We start from the raw sequence: 14297 nt of genomic DNA on the forward strand, positions 1-14297 counted from the left end.
TTAGCATAACCAATGGACACAGACACTGGGGAGGTGGGGGCTTGCCTGGGTTGGGAATGGCTTGGGGAGGGGGGTGTTAATTAGGGGAAAAGGAGACATATGTAAAACTTTAGACAATGAAAAAAAGAGAGACTACATTGAGAGAGAGAAGTTCAGGTGCTGCAGGGGGCAAAACCTGGCAGCTGGTCTCTAGCTGCTGGCACCTGTGCATGGGGGGTGTGAGGGGATGTGGAGCAGGCCCTCTGACTCAGGGTGTCGTGGCTATAAAAGCCCCAGGTAAAGGCCCAAGGCCATAATGAGCAGAGAGATGGCGTGCCCGCTGCAGGTCCTCCTGCTGGTCACCTCGATCTTCCCCTTGTCACGTGCCTCCCTGGATGGCATACCACTTGCTCACTCCCTTGTGCTATACCTTCATGTTGGCACCCACCTTCCTGCTCCTCCCTGGTCCAAGTCTGAGCTTCATCCCATTCTGCGGCCAGCCTGGCTAGGCTATTTACCCTGGCACTCCCATTGGTCCGGAGGGGGCGGATGCAGGAGTGCCGGTGGACCTTTACCAAACAGGAGAGGCCCCCTGAGACCTCCAACCCAATGCCCTGCCCCTTACACCACACTCAGCAGAGGGTAGCTTGGCACTACACCTGCAACTCGTCTCAACCTTGGACTGCTTCCAGACCTCAAATCCGAGATCTCCTTGGACTTCCATTTCCACCAAGGGTAGCCGCTGAGAGTCTCCTGGATCCCTGCCCACCTCCAGGGACTCAGTGTACTCAACCCAGTCCAGGGCAACCCCAGAACTGCAGTCAAAGCTTCATGTGCCCAGGTTCACCTGGGAACCTTCAAGGGCTGCCCCTTGGATTCCTCCTTGGTGTTTTGTTCCACAGAATGCAGCCACTTACAACAATGAGAGTGCCCTGGACCTCAGCTCACCTCTATATGACCTCTCAGTAGACTCAACACCCAGTTGAGGGCCCCTGCAGAACAGCACTCACAGGGTCCTGTGACCCGGTGCACTTAAGAACCTTAAGAGCAAGGTGTCCCACCTGGATGTCCCCCCCCCGCCCCCCCACCGAGGGCAGTCGATGACTCCTGCTGCCCAACTTCCTGGGACCCACTTGAGCCTAATGTCCTAGTGGCATATCACCTGGGGGGCCTTTGATAAGGACCAGGCCTTCCTGGACATGCCACTAGTTGAGGCGGGGGACTGGGAGCAAGATCTGAAGGAAACCCAGGCCCTGAGCACAGACAGGCCCTGTGCCCTGGAGCAGGAGGGGGAGACATTACAATAGCTGGCCTCGCAGTGGTGTGGGCGGCAGGCCGAGGTCCATGCTCTGGAGCAGCAGTTGCTAACTGGTGGTCTGAGGACCACTGGTGGTCCCTGAGGTCCGAAAGGTTGGCGACCGCTGTTCTTGAGAACTTGTATGGGCAGGTGCAGGGGCTCCTGGAAGATTTTGGACAGGCCTAAACAGGCAGGGGTGACATCCCTGGGCACTCCCACCCTAGAACAACACAGAAAGGGAGCTGCATGGAATGTGGGTTACCTCCTGGGGTGGAGATAGTGTGAACTAGCAAGACACCATATTCACACATTTTTAATAAAAATTATTGTTCACTCATATTTTATTATTTCACCACAAATTAAATCCTCATTTTGACATTTTGAAGTTACATTGTTAGGGGCTTAACTACTTTTTCTGTAGTATCTACATCATTGGGAATGTTTTAAGGTAGCATATTAGTATTTGTGCAACAACCATGATGTTTCTTCAATTTTTAACCAATGCCATATGCCAACTGTGGATGCCAGGGTCAAGCTGAGAGGATGGGTTGGAGAAGCCCAGGTCCCCTCATGGTAAGAAGTGCCTCTCCCACATCCGGAGCCACCCTGCCTTCTCAGAGACCCAGGCTGTTCACGCCCCATACTGCAGCCCTGCTTCTCAGTGGACTCTTTCTGGAAGCAATGACTCAACATGCTTCTGTCCTTCACTTGGTCCCACGTCTTCCATCTGCCCGCAGGCTTGTTCTCTTCTCTGTGCCCAAACTTTCTGGAAGCTGTGTCATTTCCCATCATATGCCTGTCCCCAGCCAGCTCTGCAGGCACTGAGCCCAGCCTGGCCTCCTGGGCTCCAGCCAAACACCCACTGTCAGACGGGTTCGCCACACTACAGTGGCAGTCATACTGTCATATAAATGCATGAAGTCAATATATGTTCACCTTAAACTCACACACAATATTGTATGTCAAATATTTTTCAATTTTTAAAGAAGTGGCCGGTTCTGTGAACCTAGAGAGAAGACTTGATGTTTGCCTGAAAGCTCAAGTTACAGGTTCTGATTAGGGAAAGTACCTTCAAATAAATTCAGGATTTATTTTTATTGGCCACTTAGAATGCAAAGCATTTCATTTGTAAACTGCTGAAACCTGAAAACATGATAACCCAGGCTAAATAAGATAGTCTCCCAAGGCTGTGTGTGCTCATTTCAAGCTCGATTTTTCTGCTTGATGTACAAAAACAATTTTCTAAGACTCTAGGAAGGAACACTACTGATCTGTGGTTTGATGAACTGTTCAACCTCCGTTACATCTCTTGTTATTTTCTCGGTCAGGGTTTACAGAAATTGTAGAATAGCTGCCTTTTTCTAGTCTCACATCAACATTCTGGTTCCAGATGTCTCCTGAAAGGCACTTACCACACATGGGACTCCATCCTCACTCTCCTCACCTTCACACACTTCCGAAATTGGTGTGGACACGAGCACCATGCTGTGTCTTCACAGTCAGGACGAAGGCTGTAAGTGCTGCTGATGACCCTGATGAACTCACCCAGGTGGACAGGATCAGGCACAAGGAACTTGGTTTGTCCAGGACAGGAAGCTGCTTTTCCTTGTGTAATTCTGTTATCACCGGACTGTGCTAGGACGCTGGATGGCCTGGGAGACAAGGTGGAGGCGGGCAGCCAAGGGTTGTGCGATGGTGGAGAAAGATGTGATGGCCACCATAAGGAGAAGGTATCTTAAGACCTACAAACGAAGCAGACGAGTCCATATATTATAACAGGATTATGATAGGGTCATTTATATTGGGTTGGAGCACAATAAATGACTGAGCAGTCTGTGCAGATATTCTCTGCTAGCAGACCCCTGTTAACAGTACTTAAACATAGTACAGTGGGGCCTTGACTTACGAGTTTATTAATTCGTTCCATGACGGAGCCCGTAACTCAAATTACTCGTATGTCAAATCAATTTTCACCATTACAGTGAATTGAATGCTGGGCTGATGTGGCGTTCACTGTGACGTTCACTGCGCCAGCTAGCGGTGGGGTATCTGCAGCTGGCTTGTAACCCGAATTTTAGCTCGCAACTCAAAGCAAAAAATCGGCCCAGAGACGGCGCGTATCTCGAAAAATTCGTTAGTTGGGACACTCGTAAGTCAAGGCCCCACTGTACTAACTTGGGTGCTAATGACTGACAAGACAAAGAATGCAGTAGCACCAGGGGACATACCCCCTGGTGGTCTTGTGATAGATGATAACCGTCATATAAGTGGATCAAATCAATATCTGTTCACCTTAAACTCACACAATATTGTATGTTAAATATTTTTCAATTTTTTAATAAGTGGCTGGTTCTGTGAACCTAGAGAGAAGACTCGATGTTTGCCTGAAAGCTCAAGTTACAGGTTCTGATTGGGGAAAGTACCTTCAAATAAATTCAGGATTTATTTTTATTGGCCACTTAGAATGCAAAGCATTTCATTTGTAAACTGCTGAAATCTGAAAACACGTTACTGGTTACCAGTTTGATATTTATTTCGATTGTCAGGGCATTCAATTTTTAACGAATGCTGAATGTCAACTGTGGACCCTGGGTATTGCTAACAAAAATATTTATGGCTGCATTTTCAGGAACTTGGAAAATCAGAATAATCATCAACAAGGAAGCTGGCTAAGGACAGTGAGGTTGGTCAAAGGACTCAGAATGAAACTTAAAAAAATGAAATGAAATGAAGTTAGTTTTGTTCACATCGACATCAATCATTCCACCTCTGACATCTTTGCGGCCCACACAATCTTATCTGCCTGTCTTCCTCGGAGTCCCTAGGGCCAGATATCAGGAGGTGGTCTGCGTGCTTAAAGCACAGCAGTAATACAAGCAGCAATAGGAGCAGAGTAAGCCTACTAGGCATAAGACAATCCCCAGGGAGAGAAGCAAGCCAGCGACTAAATGAGTCCACGAAGGCAATCTGATCAGCCTTATTGATAGCATTTTTCATATGGGATAAGAGGTCAGTAGTGTTAGATTCCTAAGAAAGTATATAGGTACATTCTTGTTTAATGAGCGCACAGGTCCTGCTTGTGCTATAGTGAGAATATGTAAAGCCATTCTACTTTTCAAAACCTCATTTTTCCTTTGCCCTGTTTCTTGGTTGGTTCTGCAAGAAAATGCTCTGTCTAGAATCATTTCAGGCAGTTGCTGTGAACTTAGGCAAGGCTTGAATTTCTAGCTTTGTACTAACACTGGTATATTGGGGTGAGACAATGCAAACAAGCCACTCCTTCCAAGACAGACTATGAGTCCCCTGGGACTTGAAAGCAGCTTAAGTTTTGGGGGGGTTCTGGTAAAGTCTCATAAATTTTCCTTGGTAAGGTAGGGAAGCCCCATGTGCAGTGACCAGTCTATCCATAAGGGAGATAAGGCCATATATGTGTGCCACATATCCAGATACCTTCTTTGGGAGTCAGAGGGGCACCAGCCTTTAAAGATTTGTTTTCTTTTTCTGTCCACTCAGTATCTAAAACCTTGTGCGTTATTTGACAGGTAATGGATGGGAGCCACCATATGTGTCTGTGTGTGGCGTGGTTCATCCAATGGAGCAAACACAGCCAGTCCATTGTGGTCATACACAACGTTTAGCCTCAGATTCCAGCAGCGTCAGTGGGGACCATGTACCTGATTGACTGGCAAGAAATACTGTATCCAACCTGGGGGAAGTTGCCAGCCAACCCGCATTCAAGTGTCCCCTCCCTTGGTTCAATGTCTCCAGGAGCTCTGAATAGTAGTGGACGTGGCCCCTTTTCAGCTCTGGTGTTAAGGCATCAGGCCGTAGCTTTCTAATGGATGTGATCAGTGGAACATCTCGTGTAACAGTTCCCAAGCACTGGTAGGGAGAGAACCCCATGCTGGCATCTGCCAAATTTATTTTCCTAACTGCCTTGGCAATGACCTTTGCCCACTTGTGTCAGGTGGAAGATGGCAAAAGGGCATGTAGCTATGCTTTTAAAATACCATGCTTTTTTGGGCACGGGGACAATACCTTCTTTCATTCATGGGGCATCTCTTGTGGGGGCTCTACAGTAGGGGCTGCAGTGGTCTTGTAAAAATTGATCCTAGAATGGCATGTAACACATTGCCCAAGGAACTTGTGGAGAGAGCTCTGTGCTGTTGCAAATATGCATGCCATTTCTGCGGGTATAGGCTGGGACAACAGCTGAAGTGGGTCTTGTAAATAATTTTTCTCTCCACCCCTTAATTGGGAGTGATGTTCTTAAAAGTAAATGGCTGCTTTCTGAGGTGGAACTGATCTCTGCCCCATTGTATAGTTGGGACCAAAATCCAAGGGGCATTTGCTCCTTTTGCTGTTGGTGTCAGAATGCCCAGCCCATGCCTTCCGGGGTCACTGAAACATCTAATTCAGATGGTAACCCCTCTTGTGAGATTCCCAAGAGCTTTAATCTGTTTGACCAGCTCTTGATTTCATTGATCTTTTGTATTTTTTTAGACTATTTTGTTTATTTCTGCTCTAATCTTTATTATTTCCTTACTTCTGTTCACTTTGGGCTTTGTTTGTTGTTCTTTTTCTCATCCCTTTAGGTGTAAGGTTAGGTTATTATTGGAAAATTTTCTTTTTTTTTTTTGAGGCAGGCTTGTATTGCTATAAATTTTTCTCTTAGGATTGCTTAGCTGTGTCTCATAGATTTTGGATTGTTGTGTTTTTATTTTCATTTGTCTCGAGGTATCTTTTGATTTCTTCCTTGATCTTATTGTTAACCCATTCATTGTTCAGTAAAATGTTATTTAGTCTCCATGTCTTTGTGTGTTTTTCAGTTTTCTTCTTGTAATTGATTTCTAGTTTTATTACCATTGTGGTTGGGAAAATGCTTGATACGATTTCAGTCTTTTGAAATGTATTGATGTTTGTTTTGTGGCCTAATACGTAGTCTATCCTGGAAAATGTTCCCTCTGTGCTTGGACAGAATGCATATTCTGTTGCTTTGGGCTAAAAAGCTCTAAAAATATCAATTAAGTTCATCTTGTCGAATGTGTAATTTAAGGCCACTGATTCTTTGTTTATTTTCTGTCTGGAAGATCTATCTTTTGATAGCAATGGGGTGTTAAAGTTCCCTACAATAACTGTATTATTGTCCAATTTTTAATTTATATTTTTAGGTGCTCCTATGTTGGGTACATAAATGTTTATAAGGGTTATATCCCCTTGTTGGATTGATCTCTTTATCACTATAAAATGTCCTTTGTAAAAAAAAATGTCCTTTGTCTCTTATAACCTTTGTTTAAAAGTCTATTGTGTTTGATATGAGTATTGGTACTCTAGCTTTTTTTTTTTCTCATTCCTATTTGCATGAAATAGTGAAATCCTTCCAGTTGAAAATATCTGCATGTAAGTGTAAAATCTGGTCCATCACCTGTTTTGATATAGCCCAAGAGGTAAGAATCTATATATATAAAACTCTAAGCAACCATTATGACCGAACGACCAGAACGACCGGTCGACCAGTTGCTATGATGTGCACTGACCACCTGGGGGAAGACGCTCAATGCAGGAACTTCCCCCTGGTGGTCAGTGCACTCCCATAGACAACCTCCCGTGGCTGGCCAACCTCCTGTGGCTGGCCAACCTCCCACGGTCCCTTACCCTGGCTGGCCAGCCCCGATCGCCCAGATCAGAGCCTCCCATGGCCCCTCCCCCTGGCTGGCCAGCCTCCTGTGGCCCTTACCCCCCCAACCAGCCGGCCCCAATTGGCCCCAATTGGCCCCAATTGGGACTGGGTGAGATGCCCTGATCAGCCCTGATTGCCGGCCATGCTGAGGGACCCCACCCGTGCACAAATTTGTGCACCAGGCCTCTAGTGATTTATAAAGATGAACATTTGCAATAGAAAAGGAACATTAACCTTGAAGTATTGCCCTGCAAAGAATTCCATTAGACCTGTATTAAAAATTGTGTTCAGTTATTATTATATTTTGAATTTCAAAAGTAAAAGTTTTGTGGGAGAAAATGAGAGTTAAGATAATACAGAGTCCAAGAAGATCATTAAAAATTCTCTTGTGTTTGGGAGTAATTTTAGCTTGTGTGGGATTATTTTTAATTTATAAAGTACTTTGAAGTGGTTTGACATGGATGGGGAGCCCAGGTCTTATTTAAGTGTTTTGTAACAGGTAATATTAGCTGTTGAGGAGAGTAATTTTTGGTTTTGCTTTGTTGTTACTGTTTTTTGGGGGTTTTTTGGTCTTCCCCCCCCCCCCTTGCAATTTAACTCAGCTGTTTCATGGGTTAAGTACTAAAAAGGTTATGCAGCAATTTGAAATGTATATGTGTGGGAGATTTGTCCTACAGCTTTTGAATATTGTGTTCCCATTTTTTATTCTTTTTTCCTCTTTGCTTTTTAGTTTTAGAAGTTTCTGTGGACATAGCCTCAAGCTCAGAGGTTCTTTCTTCAGCTGAGCCCTTTATAGTGTTTTTGAGCTCTGGCATTTCTTTTAATTTTTATTTTAAAGACATTATATCTTGGGGAAGTTTTATGCTTGCAACAAAATAGAGAGGAAGTGTTTTGTGCCAGTCTCAGTTTTTGATAATCAGTGTTGTGGCTGGACTGGCCCTTGTGGTTCTTATGATTGCAGGACACAGCAATAACCATCATGAAACTTAGAAAAAAGAACAAGGTTTATTACTCATAAGTCCCAGGAGAGAGGGATACATTGTATGTCAGGCCCCCTACCATGAGGCTGTGAGTAGAGAAAGAGAGGGACTGTGGACCTGGAGTTCTACTTTTATTGGTGTTAAGGGTGGGACCTGGCGTCTAGCACTTTTTATTGGTGAATGCAAAACATAAGAGTGAGAATTGAAAGTGTGGAAAGAGGAAAAGAAGTGGCCTAAATAGTCAGTTATCTAAATCAAAGACTGGGGCGGGGAGAGGCAGGGCTGCCTGGCTCTTTATCTAGTTGTGTGTGTGTGTGTGTGTGTGTGTGTGTGTGTGTGTGTGTGTTTAGATAGCCATCTTTGAAGTGGATGCCTCTTTAAAATGCCTGGTCAATTAAAGTTGAAGTTAGGCTCTTGTATTACAAAAAAGGAAAAACCAACTGGCAGGGTTTACCCAACAGAAAGATTACAGATATTTCCCATACGCTCCCTGCCCCCATACATGCATAGCCTCCCCCATTATTATCATCATTTTTTTTTTTTTTTTTTTTACCAAGAATGAACCTACATTGATACATTATAATCATCCAAAGTCTATTGTTTACCTTAGAGTTCACTCCTGGTATTATACATTCTGTGAGTTTGGACAACTGATAATGACATGCATCATCCATTATAATGTCATACAGAGTATTTTGCCTGCCCTAAAAATCCTCTCTGCTCTGTCTAGTATTTCTTTTTGACTTTCTTGGAATGTACATTTTTCTTTTTACATTGCCCATCTGTTTTTGCATGTTGTCTGCTTTTTCCAGTAGAGCCCCTAGCACAAGCAGGTCAAACTCAAAGGCTAACACGGGCCAAATAAACAAGGCATGCGGCCCAGGGGCTCCAAGTTTGACATGCTTGCCTTAGCATATGAATCATTGTTGCTTTGAGTATCTGATCTGATTATTCCAGCATCCCTTCTGTATCTGAATCTGTTTCTCATGCTTGATATGTCTTTCCAATCTGTGTTTTTTTTGCCTTTTAGTATATCTCATAATTTTTTTATTGAAAGCTGGACAGGATGTACTGGGGAAGCTCCTACAAATAGGCTTTTAGTGGAGTGGTGGTAAGGTGTGGGGGAGATGAACCATTTTCGAACCCTGTGACTAAGTCTCAGTCAGTTAGTGAGCCTGTGCCTCTGGACTGTGAACTTAAAAGTGCTTCTTAGCCCTCCCCACGCGCCTTAAGTTGGACAGAATGGTTAGAATGGTCTGCAGTTGGGTACGTCCCTCATCCGGGTTCGGTTAGGCTCTGATAAAACCCCAGTGGGTTAGCCTCTGGTAAAATAGTTTCTCTGGAGGTCAGGCCTTGCTAAGAACAGAGTGCTCCGGTACATTTCAGAATGATACCTATTCACGTCTATTGGAAGAACTGGGGGGATTTTTCTCCAGTATTTACTTTGGAACCTGATTGAGCTCCTGGAGGTAAAATCGCACAAAAGTGTGGGGATCCCTCTACGACTCTTCCTTTTTGATTTCACTATGTTACAATAACATAGCCCTGTAAAGCTAGTGAGCTTTGCTTTTTGAAACAGTGTCCTCCCACGTAGGTTTATTAAAATTCTAACAGAAGTAGAGATTTATTTGGTTGAATATAAGGAGATTTATTGCAGTGATGGTTTCTGATTTTGTGTTTTTCTTTTCAGTATTTGGACCGTGAGACTGTCTCGGCCACATTCATTGACAGCAGCGGACAGTTTGTTTCCTCTCAGGTGATAGGGACTAGCTGGAACCCGTACTGCGGCTACGAACATCAGACTCTCTCCAGCCAGGAGCGCGCGGAGGAGGACTCCTTGCTGACCGCCTTACAGAGGCAGATCCCTGACGTGGGCCCTGTCCCCTTTGTGAAGAGCAGTGACCCTTCTTCCAGCTACTTTGTCATCTTGAACTCTGCAGACTTCTTCAAGGTGGGAAGCCAGCTAGAGGTGCTGGTTCACGTACAGGATTTTCAGAGACAGCCCAAGAAGTATGGTGGAGACTACCTGCAGGCCAGAATCCACTCCCCGAAGCTGCAGGCAGGGGCTGTGGGCAGGGTGGTGGACTACCAGAATGGCTTTTACAAGGTCTTCTTTACTTTGCTCTGGCCCGGCAAAGTTACAGTGTCCGTCTCTCTGGTCCACCCCAGTGAAGGGATCAGAGTTCTTCAGCACCTACAGGAAGAGAAACCAGACAGGGTCTATTTCAAGAGTCTCTTTCGTTCAGGAAGAATTTCTGAAACTACTGAGTGCAACGTGTGTCTTCCTCGGCTCTTGCCCCTGTGTAACTTTACAGATCTGTACACGGGCGAGCCCTGGTTCTGCTTCAAACCAAAGAAGCTTCCTTGCAGCAGCAGAATCAACCATTTCAAAGGCGGCTACCAGAAGGGCCTCCTGACCGCTGCCGAGAGCGCTTTCTTCCAGAGGTACATGCATCTGGCGGGGGGGGGGGGGGGGGGGGGGGTGCAGGGAGAGGATCTACAGTCTTTTTTTACTGTCTGTGTCCCACTTAGGAGACATTGTCACACCTGGGAGGCTCTCTTGCTTTGATTATGTGCTACTTACATCCTCTAGACTTGGCCCAGTTCAGGAGAGGTGGTGAATAAGAAAGTAAACACAGATTTATGCTTTGTGATTGTTTTTTTAAAAGTGAAGCTTAGCGTTTATTTCGGTTCAAATTAAAGACCTTTTACCCTTGAATTTTCATTTTTTTTACCCTCATATCTGTGTTTCATTTCAGAACTATGTAGCACATCTGTAGCTCTATAAGCAAGATCATTAATTAACAACATATACAAATCACCCCACAGGGCTGATAAGAGGTCTTATAGTCAGGCCAGTGTTTTAGCTTCATTGTCTGGTAAACTAAAATAACTCAAATAACTTTTTTAAGCTTTTTAAAAATCTGCACCCAAGGATATGCGTTCTTTATAAATTGATTTTTAGAGAGAGGAAGGGGGGAGAGAGAGAAAGAGAGAGAAACATCAATGTGAGAGGGAAACATTAATCAGTTGCCTCCCACAGGCTCCCCTACCTGGATCGAACCTGCAACTTAGAAATGTGTTCTGACCAGGAATCGAACCCGCAACCTTTCAGTGTATGGGATGATGCTCCAACCAACTGAGCCACTGGCCAGAGCTAAAAAATAATTTTAAGCGACATATCAGTGGTTAAAATCATATAAACATTTATTAATAGGAAGAAGACTATGAATATAGCAACATTGCTGGGTTAATTTAATGATGAGCATGGGAAGCCAGGAAATACCACAGCAAACTATATATTTTAAGTTAACAGTTTTATATTCTTGAATGTAAGTATAAAACTCTTTTAGCATAATGATCAATATATGTACTAATGTGCAGAATGGAATCCACGTTAGTATGAATTAAACTTTCTATTTTCTTCAACATTCCATGTAGTGCTGAAAAAAAATAATATTTCTAAGATATAAAAAGTTAATAAAAGCTACATGGTCAAAAGTACAATTATTTGAAAGAACAAAATGTTTAATTTTTTTTTTTTTTTATTAGTTAAGGTATTACAAATGTGTCCTCATCCCCCCCATTAACCCCCAACCTCCCCCCCCACACACTCATGCTCCCATGTTTTTTTAATTTTTAATGAAACATACTTTTTAAACATTCTTTGGTAGAGAGAGATTTTTGTTGATTACATTGGGCACCCTGAAAAATATATTTTATGTCCAGTCATTACTTAATGTGGTAAAATTTCCTACCGTAAGGGATATGGTCTACAGGAGCTTCTTCTGGAGTCGCTCTGCTCCTAACAGTTTATCCACGCAGTTGATGGACTCATGCTATGCTTTTAGAAGGCCAGCAGAGGGAGCACTACTCAATGTATTTATTGTACTGGCTTTGAGATGTGCAGAAGGACTTTAGCTTTAGTTCTAATCCTGTGTTCGATCTCAGGCATGCTATTTATTGATGACTATGAACAAATTATTTTATTTCTGTGCACTTTTCGTCTATGAATGAAAACTGCTCATTTATGAGTTGTGTTGTCAGTCTACTTAGTGGCCTAACAGAGGAGAAAGCATAGCTAATAATTTACTTGGATTCCAGGTGAGAGAAAGGTTAGAGAATGAAATTAGTGTCAAATTTAAAATATGTCTAACATAAATCCTACCACTAAGACAAACAAACAAACACAAAAACAGCTGTGACTCTAGCAGGATAAAATAATTTCTGTCCCTGCCCTTTCTTGCAAATCCTGGATGAGGCTGGCTAATGGCACTTTGTAGTAGAATTATTAAGAAATTCTACTTGCCCTAGCGGATTTGGCTCAGTGGTTAGAGCATCAGCCTGTGGACTGAAGGGTCGAGGGTTCGATTCCGGTCAAGGGCATATGCCTGGGTTGCAGGCTCGATCCCCAGTGGGGGTATGCAGGAGACAGCCGATCAATGATTCTTTCTCATCATTGATGTTCCTGTCTCTCTCCCTCTCCCTTCCTCTCTGAAATCAATAAAAATATATTTTAGAAAAAGAGAAATTCTACTTACCTGGGATTTTGCTGGAAAAACTATTTGAGGTGACATAGAAGCCGAATATTTGACAGAGTCCTGATACCAATTTTATGTTTTGCATTGTTTACTCTGTTAAAATTCTGAAACTTTGCACCAGGCTAACTGAAAGAGAAAGATTGAAATTGATCACTTGAAAGATCTTTGTGTATACTGTTTTGAACTTATGGCCTGAATATGGTGAGCTGATACCCATTTTTACTTCTTTTCTTGGTGGCTCATAATGTTGCTTAATTCAGAAAGGATTAAGAAGCTTAATCTTGTTCTCAGGGTTCTTAAATAATGCATAAATAAGGTGATCTAATGCTTGTTTTTCACTCTTAAGGAAAAAGAAGTATTGGTTTTGGAAAACAACAATACTTTGCTTAGAAGATACTATTAATACAAGGGAAAACCTTTTGAAAAAATGAAATTATCACATACAAAGCTTCCCTTTATTTTAGCATGATTTATATTTCTTTTTTACTTTGTATTAAAAAAAACTTCAAATCTTTAAAAACTCTGCAAGAATAATAACAATGAGCACCCTTATATCTTTAACTTAGATTCACCATTGTTAATGTTTTACCACAAATGCTATCCATCTCTTTCCCTCTGTATGTGTGTGTATATGTGTGTGTCTGTGTATAATTTTTCCACCCAGACCATTTGAGAGTAAGTGGAAAACATCATGGCACTGAACCCCATGAGTATGCATCTCTAGGAACATGGACTTTCTCCAACATATAACCATAACACAGTTATCATACTTTGGACATTTAGCATTGATATGATATTATTTAATATGTAGCCCATATCCAAGTTTCTGTAGTTGTCCCAATAATATGCTTCATAGCTACCTTTTTTATTTTAACTAACTGAGTCAATGTTTACACACAATGTGTTTAATTATCTCTTTAATCTCCTTTAGTCCAGAAGAGGTCTCCAGTTTATTTGTTTTTTACAGTGTTAAGAATTTTGATCTCACTATTTTGTAGAATGTCCCTTAATTTGGATTTGCTGCTTTATTGTTTCTCCATGACTAGAGTGAGTTAAACATTTTTACAGGAAAATTGCAGAGGTAAAGTTTTCTTTGTTTCCTTCCCTTAAACTTCTAAATTCATGAGCGCAGTTTATGTGTGCCCTTTTAAAAGTTGTGTGCTCTCTTAAGTGTCAGTTATTTAACCTATGAAATTTTGTTATTCTCTAATGTAACCCCCTATACTTCCTTAATTGTTATTTTGCCTCTCTCCCCCATTAAATGTCATTTCCATAAAGGAGGAGATGCTGTGGAGTTTGTTTACTATTATATACAGTGGGGCCTTGACTTACGAGTGTCCCGACTAACGAGTCTTTCGAGATACGAGCGTCCCTCGGCCGATTTTTTGCTTTGAGTTGCGAGCTAAAATTCGGGTTACAAGCCAGCTTCAGATAACCCACCGCTAGTTGGTGCAGCGAACGTCACAGTGAACGCCACAACATCAGCCCAGCATCATGTGTCTCACTCGTTCACTTTATGATTTGACATACGAGTAATTTGAGTTACGAGCTCCTTCACGGAACGAATTAAACTCGTAAGTCAAGGCCCCACTGTACCTGACATCTAGGAGTGCCTGGCATATAGTAAAGTTTAGGCATTATGGAAGAACAGATCTCTTTTGAATTGACTTTTGATGAAACAAAAAATCATTACTGCAAGTTCCCATATCAAGAGTTTGGAAAGTTAGCATTTTATTTTATTTTAAATATACTTTATTGATTTTTTTTATAGAGAGGAAGGGAGAGGGATAGAGAGTTAGAAACATCCATGAGAGAGAAGC

At 42.7% G+C, this 14297-nt stretch overlaps 1 protein-coding gene across 3 annotated transcripts in view; it reads left to right on the plus strand.

Annotated features, from left to right (window-relative positions):
• NXPE3 (neurexophilin and PC-esterase domain family member 3) overlaps positions 1 to 14297 on the plus strand; it is a 71919-nt gene that overhangs the window by 39974 nt on the left and 17648 nt on the right. For all 3 annotated transcript variants that reach the window (XM_036351312.1, XM_036351313.1, XM_036351314.1), the window contains one exon: positions 9627 to 10381. In XM_036351312.1, the coding sequence (XP_036207205.1) occupies positions 9627 to 10381 (755 nt within the window). The remainder of the gene's footprint in view (positions 1 to 9626; positions 10382 to 14297) is intronic.

The sequence above is a fragment of the Myotis myotis genome, unplaced genomic scaffold, assembly GCF_014108235.1.
Source record: "Myotis myotis isolate mMyoMyo1 unplaced genomic scaffold, mMyoMyo1.p scaffold_m19_p_2, whole genome shotgun sequence".
NCBI classification, from domain to species: Eukaryota; Metazoa; Chordata; class Mammalia; order Chiroptera; family Vespertilionidae; genus Myotis; species Myotis myotis.